The sequence below is a fragment of the Arabidopsis lyrata genome, assembly GCF_000004255.2.
Source record: "Arabidopsis lyrata subsp. lyrata unplaced genomic scaffold ARALYscaffold_3, whole genome shotgun sequence".
NCBI lineage: Eukaryota > Viridiplantae > Streptophyta > Magnoliopsida > Brassicales > Brassicaceae > Arabidopsis > Arabidopsis lyrata.
This window is the reverse complement of record NW_003302553.1, coordinates 3,520,020-3,540,387: the sequence shown is the minus strand read 5'-3', so window position 1 is coordinate 3,540,387 and position 20,368 is coordinate 3,520,020. Positions and strand designations below refer to the sequence as shown.

The 20,368-nt window shown below is 39.7% G+C and overlaps 6 protein-coding genes across 7 annotated transcripts; 1 reads left to right on the top strand and 5 right to left on the bottom strand.

The window, feature by feature from the left end:
• Positions 1-170: 170 nt before the first annotated feature.
• LOC9318660 (protein SCO1 homolog 1, mitochondrial) lies at positions 171-2,534 on the bottom strand. Its single transcript, XM_021031282.1, has 7 exons — positions 2,300-2,534; positions 2,003-2,215; positions 1,804-1,894; positions 1,109-1,321; positions 940-1,029; positions 736-868; positions 171-489 (listed from the first exon to the last, which is right to left on the bottom strand). The coding sequence occupies exons 1-7, from the start codon at positions 2,453-2,455 to the stop codon at positions 381-383; spliced, it is 1,005 nt and encodes a 334-aa protein (XP_020886941.1). The 5' UTR covers positions 2,456-2,534; the 3' UTR covers positions 171-380.
• Positions 2,535-2,759: 225 nt separating this feature from the next.
• Positions 2,760-6,494, bottom strand: LOC9320772 (importin subunit beta-1). The gene is made up of 4 exons (XM_021031281.1): positions 6,268-6,494; positions 5,045-5,754; positions 3,278-4,995; positions 2,760-3,181 (listed from the first exon to the last, which is right to left on the bottom strand). The coding sequence occupies exons 2-4, from the start codon at positions 5,744-5,746 to the stop codon at positions 2,980-2,982; spliced, it is 2,622 nt and encodes an 873-aa protein (XP_020886940.1). The 5' UTR covers positions 5,747-5,754; positions 6,268-6,494; the 3' UTR covers positions 2,760-2,979.
• A 2,172-nt stretch (positions 6,495-8,666) lies between these two features.
• On the top strand, positions 8,667-12,456 carry LOC9318659 (importin subunit beta-1). The gene is made up of 3 exons (XM_002884659.2): positions 8,667-8,907; positions 9,447-11,874; positions 11,974-12,456. The coding sequence occupies exons 2-3, from the start codon at positions 9,455-9,457 to the stop codon at positions 12,167-12,169; spliced, it is 2,616 nt and encodes an 871-aa protein (XP_002884705.2). The 5' UTR covers positions 8,667-8,907; positions 9,447-9,454; the 3' UTR covers positions 12,170-12,456.
• A 95-nt stretch (positions 12,457-12,551) lies between these two features.
• On the bottom strand, positions 12,552-13,664 carry LOC9318658 (chlorophyll a-b binding protein CP29.2, chloroplastic). The gene is made up of 2 exons (XM_021030385.1): positions 13,112-13,664; positions 12,552-13,026 (listed from the first exon to the last, which is right to left on the bottom strand). Exons 1-2 carry the CDS (start codon positions 13,610-13,612, stop codon positions 12,664-12,666), a joined length of 864 nt encoding a protein of 287 aa, XP_020886044.1. The 5' UTR covers positions 13,613-13,664; the 3' UTR covers positions 12,552-12,663.
• A 573-nt stretch (positions 13,665-14,237) lies between these two features.
• LOC9318657 (LIMR family protein At3g08930) lies at positions 14,238-18,239 on the bottom strand. Its single transcript, XM_021031003.1, has 14 exons — positions 17,664-18,239; positions 17,481-17,566; positions 17,114-17,229; positions 16,889-16,999; positions 16,572-16,670; positions 16,354-16,476; positions 16,028-16,090; positions 15,884-15,948; positions 15,603-15,712; positions 15,398-15,512; positions 15,236-15,301; positions 14,813-14,923; positions 14,658-14,724; positions 14,238-14,573 (listed from the first exon to the last, which is right to left on the bottom strand). The coding sequence occupies exons 1-14, from the start codon at positions 18,011-18,013 to the stop codon at positions 14,526-14,528; spliced, it is 1,530 nt and encodes a 509-aa protein (XP_020886662.1). The 5' UTR covers positions 18,014-18,239; the 3' UTR covers positions 14,238-14,525.
• Positions 18,240-18,334: 95 nt separating this feature from the next.
• On the bottom strand, positions 18,335-20,343 carry LOC9320771 (rhodanese-like domain-containing protein 10). Of its 2 annotated transcripts, none has more exons than XM_021031004.1 (3): positions 19,822-20,343; positions 19,389-19,635; positions 18,335-18,426 (listed from the first exon to the last, which is right to left on the bottom strand). In XM_021031004.1, the coding sequence occupies exons 1-2, from the start codon at positions 20,259-20,261 to the stop codon at positions 19,431-19,433; spliced, it is 645 nt and encodes a 214-aa protein (XP_020886663.1). In that variant the 5' UTR covers positions 20,262-20,343; the 3' UTR covers positions 18,335-18,426; positions 19,389-19,430. The 2 variants fall into 2 exon arrangements, with proteins under 2 accessions (XP_020886663.1, XP_020886664.1); XM_021031005.1 differs by having other exon boundaries at positions 18,335-18,420; positions 19,392-19,635.
• Between the last annotated feature and the right edge of the window lie 25 nt (positions 20,344-20,368).

The following is a 20,368-nucleotide window of genomic DNA, read 5'->3' as shown; positions in this document are numbered from 1 at the left end:
TCTTGGTCGCGCAACTCTCTTCATTATAATTTTGTAAAAACACTTGATATTGTAATTAACAATGACGTCAAAATATATATGTTTAGGAAACATTTCCATTTCCATTTCCCAGCCTCTTGATTCAACATTTATGCACTGTGAGTTTTAGGCCTTAAAAAGTCTCTATGAAGAAGTGTGATAAATCAGCATGTCTCAATTGATCCCTTAATGCACTCTCAATTGGATACTGTCGTCTGCAGCAGACTCGGCCACAACAAAAACTGATGTTTTTTTTCAAGGATTCACAAGCTCCGCGTACTGAGAAATTCTTATTAATGGTGAACTTCCAAAAATGGGAATAATGTAAATTAATCACCTAAGTGTACTGCGAAGAAGGCTCTTTACTTCCGGTACTGTCGGATCTCTTTTACAACGCCATCGGTCAACGAGTCAACATCGTGATTCTTCCCGTAAAATTTCACAAAATTCATCTCCGGACTCATCAAGTACCTTCACCCACAACATGTTTTTATATCAAAACTCCAACCACCAAAAAACAGAGATCAAACACTACTGAACCAATTTACAAGATGAATAATACATTACAAGACTAACTATGTCAATTTTGAAATTTGAGATATATTCTGATGTGTAGATCAACATGAACAATTCTAAGTCTGCATGTTGTTGGTTTTTGTGCCGATAACTATAATCTTCCTAACAAAAACTATGTTAAGGGATAATAAGTACACTTACATGACTATAGAGTGATCAACGAGATAGTCTGAATCTTCCTCTTCAGTCTTCATGTAGTAAACCCGGTAAGATCGGGCCACCGATTTGATTTCTTCAGGGCTCCCGGTTAACCCGATCAATTTCGGGTGAAATTCTACAAGAAATACCAGACTATGAATTTTCATATCAAAACCAAATGAATCTTTCGGAATGAAAAATATTTACCTTTGACATATTCATGTACTTGCTGAACTGTGTCTCTTTCAGGATCCACAGAGATAAACACTGGCACCACGTCTACTCCCGAATTTTCCTCTGTGTAAATGTGATATAACCTTAGAGAACATATCCCCAAATGTAGAATCACGCAAATGAAAAAATGTTGGTATCTCACTAATTTTGTCAATGGCAGCAGCTAACTTAATAAGCTCGTCAGGACAGATATCGGGACAATGAGTGAAACCAAAGTATAAGATGGACCATTTTCCCATCAAGTCTTTCTCCGTCACACGTTTCCCATCGTCTCTTATAAGGTTGAATGGTCCTCCAATGGCTGCTTTTCCTGCAGATGGTCCCTCCTTGACGGCTATAGAATTCTTATTTATATCTAAATCAGCAAGAACCCAAGTCAATATACAAAGAAGAATAGAGATAAGAATAAGATGTTAGAAGATATTGTGATTCATCACAAATCAATGTGAAATCCCTAAGCATTTACTCAGTGATTGAAGCGATCAGCTCCTTTATCTTGTCAAGTTTATCACTAACCAAATCAGTTGTTTAACAAAACTCAAATTGTTTCAGATATCGTTTCCCAAGGGCTAAGGCCTGTGATCCTTAAGCTACGAACCATGTATTCAATTAGGAGAATTTCTACATTTCAGAACTCCATTAGCAAATGAACTCCATGATGCAAGACATTGAGAGCTCGCTCAAAATCCTATCAACTCAGTTTTACTGTTATTTCACAATCCAATCTAGAAAATGGGAGCTACGTAGCAAAATCACATAACAGTAGTCTACAGGATCAAGTTCTGATTACGTTATACGTAGATATCTTAAAAAATTAAACTCACCATAGATGAGTACCTTCGATATGACGTTTCTTTTCTCTATCATAATAGTAGACCAATCCAGCTCCAGTAGCAAACAGCAAGAAAAAGCTCATCCATGAAACCGGCTGCAATAAAACAAAAAATTCCCCAAGCAGATATCAGACCAAAACAACCATTTCTCCTAAAACTATTCTTCGATTCAATCAGAGAGACTTGTTCATAGAAACATTTACCCCTCCACGAACGTCTTTTCCAGAAGCACGGTTGTTTCTCTGATCTGAACCACCATCAGAACTCTCTGATCCTCCAGATTTCTCATTCTTAACGGAAGATTTTGTTTCCGATTTACCGGAGTCAGGTTTCGATGTAGTGTCAGAAGCAGAAGTACTCAGCAAACATCTCTGATCCATCTTCATCATTTCAATTCCACAGTTAAGTGAAAAAAACTGCAAAAGAGAGATCCCAATTAGAGAGATAAAAACAAAGAGAATTAGAAAATGAATCCAAATGAGAAGAAGAAAATGACGAACCGATCGAGGAAGAGAGAAATCTCCATGACGAAGCGCGTCGGAGATGCACGCCGGAAAAGGAGACGATGCCGATAGTAGATCGCTCGAGACGCGAATCCGACGACAAATTTGAATGGAACGAAGACGGCTTGCAGTTCTACATAGAGCAGACGCCATTGACGACCGCTTTTTCTCTCAAGTTCACAAATTCGCTGCTTTCCTACGAGCTGAGGTTTTACACTGTATAAAACCTTACAGTGAAACGACAGTGCTTATATAAAAACGTCAAGGTTTGCGAATTCCTTTTATACAAACACCATACCGTTCAATTTAAATCCCGTTTGGGTCGACAAGCTTATTAGTTTTAGATAATTGAAGCCCATTAAGCCGGTTTCGATCAATTGTTTTAGATATTTATGCTTTCCACCCCCAGTTTTAACATTACTATCACTAAGTTCCATCTCTTTTCATGAAGACCCAGTTGACTCAAAAGCGACCAAACGATATTTTGATTGATAGTAAACCAAAGTACAATAAAAAAAGAGTTTGCATTAACTTCCAAAAGAGAATAAAATAAGACCGAAACCTCAAAACAGATATGGCCTGAGGGGAATTAAACTACTTTTACCCAAAAACCCCATAAGCACTATTCACATCATGCAAGAGAGAGACTGGACTGAGATGCAAAAAGAGGCTGAAATTTATGATGAGTGCATGAGCCTTGCGATCATTCCTTGAGTCCAGCGTGCAGTAACCTTGAGATCTTCATCCTCTGATTCGAGACACTCATTGAGGAACTCACCGAAGAAGGTGAAGTTGTTGAACAACTGCTTTGTGTTCTCTCCTACAACATCCGCAAGATCACCCATTGCTGCAACCGCAGCTTTTGTCACACTCTCATCCCTGCTCTCAAAACAAAACACCAGTAATAAGTTTTAATTACGCAGCGAAACCAAACGACACAAATTGATTATATTTTCAAAATTTTCAGGTACGGACCTGAGGGGATCTTTGGATACTAGCTCAACAAACTGCAGGAGATGTTGAGCGTAGGGCATCATGAGCTCGGCTTTTGTGTCCTTGAACCCCTGTAGTATTCCGGAGTATGCTTCAAAGATGCTTCTCCGGAGTTGGTTTGCATAATCCATAAGCTCCTCGTCAAGGGTGTCCATCTGCGCACACACCTGAGCAGCCCCTTGCATGATCTGAACGGCTGGAGCAACATACCTTTCGAAATGAGCACCAATCGCCAGAGCAATGTCTCCAAAGCATGAGAACATTGGAGGCTTCACCGATCTGTGGAGTGCACCACTTTGAAGGTTTTGGATAAGGAGACCCATTATCTGATCGCAAAAAGGTAGGATTTTTTCATCCAAGGCACGGCATATGTCACCAATCACTCCTACGGTGATTGAGCAGACTTGGTATTCTTCAAAATTCTGCAGCCCCATCTGGAGATATTTGAAAAGCTCGGGCATGTATTTCACAAACTCAGCTCCAGTTGCATAGGCAAGAGCACCGATTGCAAGCATGGCTTCTTCGTGGACACTTGAACTATGGCATCCAAACACTCTTAAGAACAGCCTCATGATGTCATCTGCGTTCTGCATTATGATGGGTTTCGTATCCTCCCTGCCACTCAGCTTCTGGATTATGACTTGGAGAACACCACACAGAGAAGCCTGGAGTTCTGCCTGTTTCTCACGGTCATCAGTTGATATTATCGGGAGGTCCATAGTTTCAGCTAATTTTTTCATGATGGCAGGGAGGAGATGCGCTATGATGCTCGAGGCCTCTGAAAGGTTTGAACACCGGACAACCTCATTCAAGGTTTCATACGCAGCACCTCTTAGTTTAGACTCTGCCCCATCTGTACGCTCAGCAGCTGCAAGCAGATGTGTGATGATTTCTGTGAGATAAGGAGAGAGAAGAGAGGACTTTGCTCCAGAGTCTTCATATCCCTGTGCAAGATTGTATATTGCTCCGCAGACCTTCTCTGCAACATTTGGCACATCTTTAATTGATTCCAGTAATACACTCACAATTCTAGGGAGGTTTTCGGGTGATATAACAGAGAAGCCACTGTCTGGGGAGTGCAAAAATTCAAAGATACGGCTCAGAGTCCAAGCAGTTGTATCCCTGACATGGTTATTCCCATCCTTGGTTGCATTAAGGAGGAATTCCAAGCCAGCAGCAACCATCGGGGCAAGCTTATCAATTGTTGGGCCCTCCAAAATTGATCCAAAAGCATAAGTGGCTGCCTCCCGGCTTCGCCAATCTGGCGAACTTATGTTTTTTTCAACAAAAGGCATCACAAGAGGGACTATACCATCTCCAACCGTTCTGGCAACCAGGCCAAGGCATGTCCCGCCAGCCATAGATATGTTCCAGACATCGTCGTCATGGTCCTGATCCTCTTCCTGCTTCAGCAGAGTTTCTAGCAACATTTGAACTAAATGGGGAAGAGCCTTCTCTATGAAACAGGAGTGGGGAGGGGATGAGTCACCACTATCAGGACTGTCATACTCTTGACGGTCGATCTCTTCATCACAGATGGAACTCCAAAACTCAATTGCTTGGAGGGCAACACTCTCTTCATCTCCCTTTACAGCATTCGATGTGAGCTCAAAGAGTGTTGGCATGTATTGCTCCAGCACCTCGTAGTATGTGGACGCAATAGACACAAGGCACTCGAAAGCAGCTTGTCTGATCTCTGCCTCCTTGGAACATGCTGTCTCGCATACCATCTGCTTGTCTGATCTCTGCCTCCTTGGAACATGCTGTCTCGCATACCATCTTCATGATGTAATTCCTCTCCATTTCATTCTCAAAGTTTGTCTGAGAGAAATCCAGAGCATTCAACAGTGCCTTTGTTGCTGCAAGACGAACTTCTGCAGTATTTTCAGACTGGTTCATGCCCTGCACAACTGCCGTGAGGACGGAATTCACTTCATTTTGCACAAGATCATGGTGTGATATCTCTTCACAGACATAGCCTAGAGTTTCCAAGGTTGACTGCTTCAAGTGTGCGGGACTGCCTTGCTGGGTCATATTGTTAAGCAGCGATCCAACAAGTTCAGGCCACTGCTTCTGAGGAATTTCAATGGAGGCTACCTTTGCAATAACCTGAGCTGAAGTATGCCTCGCCTCTAAGGCAGAAGAACCAAGAGTTCTCATTAACAGTTCCTTGATCTGGGATTTAAGTGCAACGTCAATTGCAAACCATTGTTTCACCAGATGATCTTTTCTGGCAGAATCTTTGGCGTCAAGAGAATTCTTTAGCAGAATACCAGCTAGTCGACGGGATTCAGCAGGTTTATCATTGTTTTCAAGCTCAAAAGACAAGGATAATAAGAACAGTGGCAAGTTTTGTTCTTGGAACTGCCTGAGACTAGCCTCTGCTTCAGTACGGACTCTTGCATCAGCTGACTGAGCAGCCAGTAGGAACTGTGTGATCTCCATAGCCATTCTTCTCTCTGCACAATAAAGACATATACAAGTATCAGCGACAAAACAGTTGTCGAATAGAACCACATCCAGCACAATTCTAAGCAAAAGTAAAAGCTACTGAACAAAGTAATGGTAAAAGTATCGAAGGCAATAATACTATACAAACCGTCCACAAGTTCAAATCAGATGGCACAAACAAGAGCAAGCTTAAAGAGTTGGAACATTATTAGCTACTATATCCACACTCTGATAAAATTTCTGCTCTATGTACTCAATAACAAAACCATTACAAACAAATCCCAATATAAAATCCGAACCAGAGATGACCCAGCGTTTTCTCTATAAAATTCGGAAAAAGCTTATGCCTCCTAGTCGTGAAGAACACGAGTTCAATTTCTAAGAAAACTTCAAAGTTAGGAAGAAACAAATAAGTGGCAGAAGAATCACAGCGAGAAACCCAAAACCTAGTCCGAAAGCATAGATCTATAAACAAATATACAAATCCAGAAATCAATCCACAGTTCAAGCAAGAGTTTTACATGGATTTCTCGCTTGAGTAAACGCTAGGGTTTTTCGCTTCAATTTAAACACCACGTCCCTCTCACTGAAGATTCTATCCACAAAAAGCTTCTTGAAGAAGAGCAAAAACCTCAGGAGAAAAACCCTAGAGTTTGCAGAGAGAGAGAGAGAGACTACTTGAAACTGTCGAAGGAGAGAGAGAGATGAGAAATTTCAATTTCGAATACAGAGAAGAAGCGGGTGGGGAAGGGCAAGGCTCAAAAGCTAAAAACACCTTATTTCTAAATCACCCCATTAACTTTTAGTTTTATCTCAAATTACCTTGTTTACCATTATTCAATTTACTTTTGGACTTTTTGCAATTTTTTTTTTATTTATTTGTTATATATAAAATGAGTAAATAACTCTTTTTCCAAACTAATTCATTTTCTCTCAATTCTTTTAATCTTTGTCGTAAAAATTTTATAAGTTTTTTTGTAACTTTCCATTATTTGAATTCGAAGGCTATTCATTCTCGTCAACATATTATACTCGCCCTTTTTCTATTCATTTTTCTGTTATTATATTTTTGTGTCGGTTCAAGTAATTGAGAACGCAAGACCCTAACCAAACTTAATTGGTCTTTCATTGATGTAGTTAGTGTGTTTTTAGGTTTGATGCTGAGAAAAAAGGAATAAACCTAGATTATGTAACATGTACAACTCTTATTTATTGTCTGTAAAGTCGGTAAAACTTGTGACGCGTTATGTTGATTGTTTTTGAATTATGCTCACTTCTCTCTTTTGAATAACATAAATGGGAGCAAGACATAGCTCTTTAGAGTTTACAAGGCATGAAATGAAATTCTTCTTTACAAGCTACTACTCATCTTAAACGTCTTCAACTTCTTCATCCATTACTCTGTCCTACCAAATGAGGAGGTCTGAGCCCTCTCGCAAAGTTCTATTACTCTTTCTGTAGCAGTTCTGGTCGTTGCTACCAAGACATGAAATTTCAACTGTTTCAACGCGGTGATGGTGAAGCAGAAATCTCTATCTTCTGAAATAAGAAGAACGGTTGCTGGTTCATTGTTGACTTCTAAATACTTACGAGCCCATTCCAGCGTTGCTATGATAAATCTTCTTCTCAGTAGTGTATTTTTTCTTCTCTTTTGTGTAGCTGATTAATTCTGAAAACAAAATGTAAGCTCTTGTTTAGTTTCGGTTATAGAAACCCATGTGACCAAACTGTACAAATACCTTGAGTCGCACGAGTGAAGGTGATATTTTGATTAACAAGGTTTGGTCTAATTTTATTATAAGATGTGTTATCACCAACAACATTTATGAAAACGAGCCCAAAATAGCCCATCTCGTTTAATGCAGAAGTAATGTTACGACGGAGATCATTGCAATGATAAGCGTTTCGTAGAAGACACTTCTTAAACTGCCAAATAACACCAACAGATCCACGACTGTAATGTGTTATTTAATTCACTAATAATTCAGTAAATGCTTGTCGGTTTCTTTGTTTTTTGTATCATGGCATTTTTTTTGGCACAACCATTGAACCATAGGTCATAACCAGTCATGGGTCCAAGTAAATGAACATTTAAGTTTGAAACCACAAATACATTATACATAACTAAACACATCCACACTATTAGTATTTTTTTTAGTTGACACACTATTAATTTTTATTACTTTTGAAAAAACTTAAATTTGAATTGTGAAACAAACTACTAAGAAATAAAGCTGGGAATCTAATAACTACAACAAAAAGTTTTAGATATAAGAAGGTCATTTGAGATTAATGTTTATAAAACAGTATTGATTCACATTTTATCAAAAAGAAAAATAATATTGATTCATTGAACCCATGTTCAAGTGCAAAAATATGTAGCATGTAATGATCTAGAATCAATCCATGAGGAAATATATTAACGGGTTCTTGGAATTCAAACTAGGTAAAACAAAGGATGTTTTGAAGATTTTCAGTACCAAGACCTAAAATAATATTTTTTAAAATATTGCAATTATACATTCGATAAAAAAAAAAATTGCAATTATATAAAGTATTATCAAATATATACATGTAATTGCAGTATTATTAGTTCTCCATTTAAGATTTTAGATCTCATTTAAATAGTGGTTTGCATTATGAAACTATCGTTTAGAATTAGAGTGTATATATTTCGAAATCGATTGCATCCACATAATCAAGATGATATAAGAAAACTATATAGTATATTCATAAGGGGTTTACATATTTTACCCAAGAAAAAGGGGTTTATATAATACTGAAATAAAAAAAAAGCTATTGGCAAAGTTAAGGGGTTACGTAGAATAAATCATTGTTTATGGGGTGATTTTAGAAATAAATTGTTATAAGCTTTTGCTTTGCCCTTCCCCACCCGGCCACCCGCTCCTTGCTTATATTCGAAAATTCATCTCTCAGTCTCCTCATTATCTCTGCCTCCTTCCACATAGTAGTCTACTTTTTTTCTCTCTGCAAGTCTAGGGTTTTTCTGATCCACCAGAGGTTTTTCCCCTACTTCGAGCGCCGTCTTGGAGAAGCTTTTTCTCCATAGAGTTTGCAGTGAGAGGGACACGGGTTTTGGATTGAAGCGAAAAACCCTAGCGCTTACCCGTTTTCTCAAGCGAAAAATCCTTAATTTCCATGTAAGTCTATTGCTCGTACTGTGTATTGAGTTCTGGATTTGCATATCTGTTACTGGATCTATGATTTCTGACTAGGTTTTGGGTCACTACTATTGCTAGGGTTTTTTTAAAAATTTTTGTTCTTTACTCGCTCGCTGTGATTCTGATTCTGCCACTTATTTTTTCTTCCTTCTTTGAAATCTTCTGTGCAAGTAGAACTGGTGTGCTTCACGATTAGGGCATAAGCTCTTTTCCAAGTTCAATGAAATTGTTGAGTCGTTCGGATTTTTATACTGGGATTTGTTTGTAGTGATTTTGTTGTTAATTACTCAGAGCAGAGATTCTCCTATGGTTTTCTCTGAGTATAGATATTAATTTAAGTTTGCTCTTGTTTGCGCTCTCTGATTTGAACCTGTGGACGGTTTGAATAGTATTATTGCCTTGTATAATTTTACCATTACTTTGTTCAGTAGCTTTTACTTTTGTTTGAATTGTGCGGGATTTGGTTCTATTTGACTACTGTTTTGTCGCTGATGCTGGTGTATGTCTTTATTGTGCAGAGAGAGGTATGGCTATGGAGATCACACAGTTCCTACTGGCTGCCCAGTCAGCTGATGCAAGAGTCCGTACCGAAGCAGAGGCTAGTCTCAGGCAGTTCCAAGAACAAAACTTGCCGCTGTTCTTATTATCCTTGTCTTTTGAGCTTGAGAACAATGATAAACCGGCTGAATCCCGTCGACTTGCTGGTATTCTGCTAAAGAATTCTCTTGACGCCAAAGATTCTGCCAGAAAAGATCATCTGGTGAAACAATGGTTTGCAATTGATGTTGCTCTTAAATCCCAGATCAAGGATCGGTTACTAAAAACTCTTGGCTCATCTGCCCTAGAGGCGAGGCATACTTCAGCTCAGGTTATTGCAAAGGTAGCCTCCATTGAAATTCCTCAGAAGCAGTGGCCTGAACTTGTTGGCTCGCTGCTTAACAATATGACCCAGCAAGGCAGTCCCGCACACTTGAAGCAATCAACGTTAGAAACTCTAGGCTATGTCTGTGAAGAGATATCACACCATGATCTTGTGCAAGATGAAGTGAATTCCGTCCTCACAGCAGTTGTGCAGGGCATGAACCAGTCTGAAAATACTGCAGAAGTTCGCCTCGCAGCAACAAAGGCACTGTTGAATGCCCTGGATTTCTCTCAGACAAATTTTGAGAATGAAATGGAGAGGAATTACATCATGAAGATGGTATGCGAGACAGCATGTTCCAAGGAGGCAGAGATCAGACAAGCTGCTTTCGAGTGCCTTGTGTCTATTGCGTCCACATACTACGAGGTGCTGGAGCAATACATGCCAACACTCTTTGAGCTCACATCGAATGCTGTAAAGGGAGATGAAGAGAGTGTTGCCCTCCAAGCAATTGAGTTTTGGAGTTCCATCTGTGATGAAGAGATTGACCGTCAAGAGTATGACAGTCCTGATAGTGGTGACTCATCCCCTCCCCACTCCTGTTTCATAGAGAAGGCTCTTCCCCATTTAGTTCAAATGTTGCTAGAAACTCTGCTGAAGCAGGAAGAGGATCAGGACCATGACGACGATGTCTGGAACATATCTATGGCTGGCGGGACATGCCTTGGCCTGGTTGCCAGAACGGTTGGAGATGGTATAGTCCCTCTTGTGATGCCTTTTGTTGAAAAAAACATAAGTTCGCCAGATTGGCGAAGCCGGGAGGCAGCCACTTATGCTTTTGGATCAATTTTGGAGGGCCCAACAATTGATAAGCTTGCCCCGATGGTTGCTGCTGGCTTGGAATTCCTCCTTAATGCAACCAAGGATGGGAATAACCATGTCAGGGATACAACTGCTTGGACTCTGAGCCGTATCTTTGAATTTTTGCACTCCCCAGACAGTGGCTTCTCTGTTATATCACCCGAAAACCTCCCTAGAATTGTGAGTGTATTACTGGAATCAATTAAAGATGTGCCAAATGTTGCAGAGAAGGTCTGCGGAGCAATATACAATCTTGCACAGGGATATGAAGACTCTGGAGCAAACTCCTCTCTTCTCTCTCCTTATCTCACAGAAATCATCACACATCTGCTTGCAGCTGCTGAGCGTACAGATGGGGCAGAGTCTAAGCTAAGAGGTGCTGCGTATGAAACCTTGAATGAGGTTGTCCGGTGTTCAAACCTTTCAGAGGCCTCGAGCATCATAGCGCATCTCCTCCCTGCCATCATGAAAAAATTAGCTGAAACTATGGACCTCCCGATAATATCAACTGATGACCGTGAGAAACAGGCAGAACTCCAGGCTTCTCTGTGTGGTGTTCTCCAAGTCATAATCCAGAAGCTGAGTGGCAGGGAGGATACAAAACCCATCATAATGCAGAACGCAGATGACATCATGAGGCTGTTCTTAAGAGTGTTTGGATGCCATAGTTCAAGTGTCCACGAAGAAGCCATGCTTGCAATCGGTGCTCTTGCCTATGCAACTGGAGCTGAGTTTGTGAAATACATGCCCGAGCTTTTCAAATATCTCCAGATGGGGCTGCAGAACTTCGAAGAATACCAAGTCTGCTCAATCACCGTAGGAGTGATTGGTGACATATGCCGTGCCTTGGATGAAAAAATCCTACCTTTTTGCGATCAGATAATGGGTCTCCTTATCCAAAACCTTCAAAGTGGTGCACTCCACAGATCGGTGAAGCCTCCAATGTTCTCATGCTTTGGAGACATTGCTCTGGCGATTGGTGCTCATTTCGAAAGGTATGTTGCTCCAGCCGTTCAGATCATGCAAGGGGCTGCTCAGGTGTGTGCGCAGATGGACACCCTTGACGAGGAGCTTATGGATTATGCAAACCAACTCCGGAGAAGCATCTTTGAAGCATACTCCGGAATACTACAGGGGTTCAAGGATACAAAAGCCGAGCTCATGATGCCCTACGCTCAACATCTCTTGCAGTTTGTTGAACTAGTATCCAAAGATTCCCTGAGGTCTGCATCTTATGTTTTCAATAATGAAATCAATTTATATGTCTTTTAGTTTCACTATTCAGTTTAAACTTATTATTCGGGTTTTTGTTTTGGGAGCAGGGATGAGAGCGTGACAAAAGCCGCGGTTGCAGCAATGGGTGATCTTGCGGATGTTGTAGGGGAGAACACGAAGCAGCTGTTCAAAAACTTCACCTTCTGTGGTGAGTTCCTCAATGAGTGTCTCGAATCAGAGGATGAAGATCTCAAGGTCACTGCACGTTGGACTCAAGGAATGATCGCAAGACTCATGCTCTAATCATAATTTTAAAGGCTTTTACATCATCACTACTTGTGCGTCTCTCTCCCTCTCGGTCGTTATTGTTTTGAGTAAAGGTTCAAAGAATAGTTGCGGGTCTTCCCCTTTCCTCTGTCGAATGATGTGGGATAGTAGTTAAGGGGGTTTTGGGACATTGTTTTTATTGCTCGAGTCTACTCCGTCTTATTTTTACTCTGTAGAAGCAAACCAAACTCTTTTTCTCTTATTTTCTGTTTTTTTGTGGTTAATGGAATCATCCACTTATCGGTGGTTACTTTTGAGTAAAACTTTATGATTCTGTGTGTTTCTTAACGTGATCAATTTCGACAGAATGTAGCAAACGATTAATTTGAGGTAAAGGCTCATCGTAACTCCGATGATCTGCTCAAACACTAACTGCGAGATATCAGAATTCTGTTTATACATAAGGTGCCAAATTTTCTTTAAAATAGCGACATTACATCATTACACCAATAGAAGTTAAAGCAACCACATCAAGAGGAAGAGAAGGTATCGATAATGGTGGTGTGAAGTGGGTCACTAAGGTGAGTCGCCCAGTTGTTGAGGGGTCCTTTACCGGTTGCAGCCGCCTGAACAGCAAAACCCAAGAATCCAACCATGGCTAAACGAGCATGTTTGATCTCAGCTAGCTGAAGCTGAGCCTTCTTCTCCGGGTCAGATGCTAGTCCTAACGGGTCAAAGAACTTGCCTCCTGGATACAAACGCTTCTCTGAGTCCAGCTCAGCGTTTCGTTGGAACTCAATGTAGCCGACCACTAACACTTCGATCCATATCAATGTCGAGATAGAGAACGGCAATGGCTGTCCTAAGTAAGACGATCCATCCACTAGCTCTACCTGATAAAACATAAAAACGAACAATCAGACAAATGTCAAAACTCAAAATACAAACGCTAAAAAAACGACGAAAAAGAGGCGATACCTTGCCGGCGTCTTGCCAAGTAACACCGGTGAGCCATTCTACGGTGATAGCGCCGAGAGTGGCGAGCATTGCCCACCGACCGTGAATCAGCTCACATTCTCTGAATCTCTGTAGCCCGAAGACTTCACTGTATGGCTGAAACGGCGTCGATTTGGGATCCACCGCCTCGGTACGGGTCCCGATCACGTCTCCGGCTAAGTTCTTGGCGAGGTTCTGGTCCAAGGAGTCCAAATCGAATTGGAGATACTCTGCCGGTTTACCTAAACCAAAAGGATCGAACCCGTAGTCCCCGACCAGTGAACCGTCGAGATACTCTGGGGATTTTGCGCCTGGGAACCATAAAGGCCGGTCTGAGATAACCGTCTTAGCCTTTTTAGGAGCGGCTTTCTTAGTTCCGAATCCGAACCAGGCTGTGAACCGGGTTGAACCGGAGCTAATGTCGGAAACCACCCGGGTACCCATGATTGAAGAAGCAGAAGCGGCGGTTGAAGTGGCAGCCATCTCCGGCGTCGTTAGTTATGTCGCGTTTGCGGTTTGTAATTTTTCTGAAGCAAATGGCGTTTTTAAGTGGCGGTATTATGTGTGGGAGAGATCTCAGAGAACGAATCTTGACGGTTGGATGGAGAAACAAATCCATCTAACGGTAGGAAACAAACTCAGCCTTATCAATAAAAAGATGCGTTATCTGTCCTGTCAGTTAGACCATCATTAATGGTAGTCTCTTAGGAAAATCTTAGAAAAAAATCTTAAAATTTACTTCTTATAAACATGTTTTGGTTCTTAGCTAACAAACTTTTTCTTACCAATCTTTAATACTTAAGATTTACTTAAAATTTGGCTAAGAGCCAATATTAAGAGACTACCAATAATGTTGCTCTTAGATGAGGCAAACAAGCTGATTGGGCAAAAATCAAAATAAGTTATTGGCAAATCTTATACGTTGCCACTTGTCACTTCAGCAGCACAGTGTCCACTTGTATCGTTGTATGTCTTGCAAATTAAACAGGATTCATTACAAATCCAATTTATCCAAGAATATTGATAACCTGGTTCGGTATACTCAACCGAAATTCAACATTAGTTCGGTTTACAGTTTTCTCAAACCACAAAGTAAGTCTCCGTCTTGTGAAATTCGAAGAAGAAGGCTTCTCAATTTCTCATTAAAAAAATATGATTACATGATCGCATCCGAAACAGTACAATAGACCAAGACCGGACAGCTAAGTGTTGCACAACCAAACAGTACACTCACAAGAAATTTAATAATACATTCAGGAAAATAAACCTCAGAAGCAGAGTCACTAGATACTTCTGGAATCGATGATGATCCAAAAACAAGTAGAAACTCTGTCGACAGCACTCAATCAGATCCCCGTGAAGGCAACGTCGAAGAATCGATATAAAACGTTTTACATTAAGAAGAGAGCTGGAAACGGCCACTGGGTTTTTTTCTTCTCCATCCCTGCCAAAACACCAAAGAACATATGATTCTTCAAATACTTATACACAAGAGAAAACCCGAGGAGTAACATCAACGAGGACTTACAAAGGCAATGTAATATAGGAAAGTCAGTCCAGCCAGGATAACAAACCCGATTTGGAACACATTGTACCTGAATTATAAAACCTCAGTCGCTCAATAAGACGAGTCACGGATATAGATAGCATAAGAATGCTATATGCTAAACCACTTCTACTTACTTGTAAAGGTACTTAATTCCTCTAAGCGACTGCAATGTGTGACCAAATATCTCCTGGGCAGCAGTGGCTTGAGCGTAATATCCAAATGCAGTGGCACAAAATTGAATCACACTGCATATTAAATGAACCACATTACTCAAGACTGTGAGGATTCACATGTAATTGTGAGGGTTGCAGCTGGATATTAGTCAAAAAGTCTTGGTTTGACGTCCAAGAGAGAACGAAGGATACCAAAGTGCATGAGTAAAGTAATTATAAACTTCGATTCAGGCATTCGCCGAAAAGGAAATTAGTTTTAGTGATGGCAGGACAACACTGATTAGTTCATCTGTGTACATAAAGATGCTTGATCTAGATCCGTTTATCCGAGTGAACTTGGTCCCATCAAATACAGAGGCAGAAGAAGAGATCAGAGAGACTTACCTGATTGAACAAAGAAGAATGAGCCCGACATTGAAGAGGAAAGAGTTCATTAAAGTAGCTCCCCATCTGAAAAAAGTTGGTATGGCCAATCAGAAATCAAGAAAAGGGAAAGAATGACCTTCGAAAATAGCCACACACTGTTAAAACCGTTAGATGGATTACTTCATTGGATGAATGGTAATGAAGACCAGCTTCAAACCCAGCATCATTGCCCCAGCGATAACAGCAAGTAGAAGGTAGAAACAGAAGAAAGCAAAGGCAGCAGTGCCTAAAAGACCTGGAGATTTCCACACGTACCAGCATGGAGTCAGTTAAAAACAAAGAAGAAACCTTACATACGATAACAAGAACAGAAGTATGAACTTACCCCAAACATCATCAAGCTTAATGAAAACCTCGTTAAGAAAAGGGGAGAGAGGAGGGTCGACGAGTAGATATATGATGATGTGTGCAACCCAAGCAATGGAAACGATCAATCTACAAAGACATTAAAAAACTGCCATTCAAAAAGACGCTTAGCTTGGGAGCTCAAGAGTGCAAACCCAAATATGGAAGAACTGTATGCATTACCCATGATTTGTACAACATGTAACAAAATAAGGCCATAACAAAAAACTGCAAAGAAGATTTTTTGCTTAGAGTACTAACCCTAAGATTCCAAGAATGAACTTGGCCAAGTATCCAAGCACAGTGAAAGCCCATGCAGTTTCTGCCTGGAAAAAAGTACCAGGGAACAAAATAGTTGAACAACAAAAAGATTATCGATTAAGTTCTAAGATACACTCGTCTTACCTGCTCTCCTTGAGGATACATCTCTTCTAAGAGGTTCACATCTTCCTCCAATTGGAGCAACTCCTGCAGGGTCACCACATTCAATTATAGGGTTGAGGGGACACAGCTTAAATTCACAATCAAGCAAAAAAAAAGCTACCAATAAAGTCAATAACAAATTCTACTATCTCAGTAGCTTTTCACTACAAGTTGTCATTCCCATAACTCCACAGACAACCAAAGCTTCTTTACACGCAAAGGACCAGTATCAATAGGCAAACATTCCAAGTTGGTACTTATGATACAAAATTTAGATAAGATACTGAACCTTGAGATAAATGATGTACCTTTTCAACTGCTTTCACATTTTTCCTCCACTTCCTGCCCTTAGCACCACTTCTCTCTTCCTGATGAAGTCCATCAGCTGCTTTCTTTAGTTCTCTTGCCTTTTTACCTAGTTCGGTTGCCTCCTGTAAAACATTTATGGAGTTAACAAAAGCAAGAGACAGTGGGATTGACTCAAGATCTAAAGAGAGAGGCTTCCAAAGAAGAACAATAACCAGACCTTTATATATTGTGATCGAGTGATAACAGCCTTTGGCCGCCTGATGAATGCAGTGATAAGTCCCAGAGGTAGACATGCAATACCAACACCACCAAATATCTAGAAATATTTTGAGAGAACGATTAGTTATCAGATTTGTTACCGGAAATCTATAAATCGAACATCTATTTACTTCATTGGATACAGAGTTATATCTTGCCATGCATCTTATTTGTCGAGAATTTGTGTTAGTCAATGACGAATCAACAATATAAGACAGACTAAATCCTTTCAAAACAAACAATGCACTTCTCAAGATGATAGAACAATGCTCATACCGTGAAAAGAACTGACCCAACAATTGTCGCAAGAGCAACAACATACTCTGGAAAAGTAGTACGCATGGTCCATGTTTTCTCAGATGTGGCATTAGCTGTAAATGCTGAGCACTGCATTGATTAGCCAGAGACAGGAAATATGTTACATGCTGAAACTCTCTATGGCATAAATGACTCATGATATAAAAACTAATGCTAATGCTGCAATTAAGATGCAAACATTACCTGACGAGCGGTGTTACCGATGCATGGTTGAGTATTTGAAAATTGCCAGGAAGTAGGGAAAGTGGATGTGGCAGAAGCCAAGTGCCTGACAGAGAAGTCCACCTTTCCAATGACACCTACATGATAAAGATGTTACCAACAATTCTAAGTTATTCCTAGCACATTAATGAATAAGATATCTCAACCCAAGCCCTAATTGGGTAATTTATAAGCTAAAATTAACATAACAAATCATAGTGACCAGCATCAGATTCATCCATGCCACATGCTCACTAATGGTTTCAATTACCACTCCAAACTTTCGTCAATACAGGACGACGCTGAATTTCAAGTCAACAAAAGAATAGAAAACACAGGAACAACTAACCATATAAAATTCCAAGCACCAGCGCACAAACAACAGCCGTGGTTACCACCCAAATTAAGGCGCTTTTTATCCTCTTTCCAAGAGTCCTGCGAAAAAAAAAGACCCCCCACAAATTGTCAACAATATTCGACTAACTCAAAACTTAAAACGTACAAATACTAAATTTTTCATCGAGTAACGAACTTGTCCTGGTCGCCTTCATAGAAAAACATTGCGAAGGGGATGACAAAGAACACGAGAATAGCGTCAACGATGTAAATGGCAAGCCAAAGATCCTTCATGGGCAATGTGAGATTGCAAGCTCCGTTGTATATAGCATGTCGACAAGCATGCCGATTGGCCACATCCGCCGGTAACATGAGAATCGAGATCATAGCAATAGACAGCCCAAAAACAACGACGAATTTGGGGAAATAAGCCTGGTTTGCATCATCTGGATGCTGGTAGTTGACGAGGAGATAGATGCTAGAGATGAAAACGATGACGCAAACAACGATCGCGACAATCACGAGAGCGAGGTTGAAATCGCCCATCGTGTGCAATGTACAAGGTCCCCAATTCGAGAGAACGATTTTGAAGATGCAGCAACCCAATTGGAAAAGCTAGGGCTTTTTCGGAGTTCGAATTTGAAAATTGAATTTGGGTATTTTAGTAGATCTGGATTTCTTTCCCTCTCGAAAACCAGACGAGGGAATGAGAAAGAGGACTGGGAGGGTGATGAACGTTCTTTGTAAATTACGTAGTTACCCTCATCAATGTGCTCTCGTGCCTAATGGCTTTGGGTTTAAACGTAAATTGTTATTAGGTTCGGAGATTAGCTGTCCGAAGCATATGATTCGGACAAATATTTCAACTAATGAAAGACATCTGTAATAATAATAAACCAGAACCGCGCCGTATTGTCATCAAACCGGACACAATTTTAAGAATAAAAAAATGTCTCACACTAGATTTTAACCCGCGGTACACCGCGGGGCTATATTTTCTTAAAAAAATCAAAATGTAATTTGTTTGATAGATTATTTTGATTGTTAATTTTAGGATTTCACCCATGGTATACGATCTTTTATAAATATCAACCCAAACCCGTCCCATCATATTACCCGTCCCGTGAAATTAAACATTATTTAGTTATTTTTCTTTTTAATAATATTTTTATTTAAAAGCTATATAATGCAAGTCAATTTAAAAATTTCTTTTAAATGGTTCCCATAAGATATATATACATATATATTAAATTTGTATAGAGTTGAAATAATATTAATATTAAAATTTTTTTATATAATTTAAATATTAAAAATATTTTTAAAAATATGTAATATATATTTTTTGTTATTGAATAAGAGGATATTATGTGTAAGAAATGTAGAAAATAAGAGTTTAATATTTTTATTATGGAGTCGCAAAAAAAATCTTTTATTTCTATACATGTTATTCATTTATTAATAATAAAAGAAAACAAATCCTTTAAATTAGATATTAACTAAAATAAACGCACCATAATTACTTATTAAGTAACAACCAATAAATTTCACCAAAAAATAGGTAACAACCAATAAATTCTAAACGCAGTAATCAAAGAATGAGATATTAAAAAAAAATATCAAATAAGATATAAGAATCTTAAAATAATTGAACATCTAAATAATTTAATTGTTAGTGTCGATTTTAATGCCTTCATTAATGTGGATTTTTTTTTTTTACAGAGAAATATTTCCTAAAGATTATCACATTAATGACTCAGAAAATTAAGGAAGATATGAATTTATGATTCTCGAAATCGTATTGGTAATATCTTTAAGTAATATTTTTCAAATTTAAATAATTAATGCCAATGGCATTCATCCGTAAATAAGGTCCAACTCTAGGATTTATTTGCTAAAAGTCATTCAAAAATGTATATATAGATATAGAGAGGGAGAATCTCCACACTTGGCTTCAAAAACCAATTTAACGACTCTTCTGGCCAAAAGACGGTAACAGTACAATTAGTTTGAGTAAATAAAATGATACACCTCCTATCGTGGCGAACCGAAGCTCTTCGGTCCCTTCTATCTCTGGAAAATCTCCCTCGGTTACTCGGTTAAACCCTCCGGCTAACCACCCTAAGCTTTTGTACCCTTCTCCGTGGAGTTTTGATACAGCCGCCAACGACCTGAGATTGAAGAGAATACCATTTATAATAACCAAACCGAACCAAAGAGTGCAGTTTAATTTTTACGATCCAAACCAAAAGATTCTAATGATCATATCGAATGTTAACTATATTGATTAAAGATTTGTTTAGTTTTTATAAGTTTCTCTAAAATCTGGACTAAAAAGTCAATAATTAAGCTTGTACCTGAGTCCTTCACCGCACACGACGAGCACTTTACTCTCTTTGTCCGGGACAGCCTCCACAACACGGAGGGTGAATTCGTCATTGAACATGGTGAATCTCTGGCCCGTCCAAAGCCCAATGTATCCCAAATGAATCCATTTCTTCAGCAACGTAATCGGCCCATTGTCTGTATCCTCCACGAACAGGGGCACGTGTAAGGACCCTTTCACACGTGCCTTTTCTCTTTCCCAAGCCGGCCTCACGTCTAAGAGCACGTATCCCTCCGACGCCACAACCGTCTTGGCTTCTTTCGGCTCCACCGACCGGACCTTGCCGGAAAGTATCAGTTCTTTACCGGACACGGCGGAGATCACTGGTAATCTGTATGGTTTTCGGAGGCGTCGGTATAGTACTACTGGTGGCTTGTGGATATGGTTTAGTTGATGAAGAAGAAGTGTCATCTCTAATTCTTTTGGATTTTCTGAGGAATTTAACCAATTATATTCTTCTTTAGAGTTTTTGCTTGCTGAGGATTCTCACTTTGAGACAATATGAGAGAACACCCCAA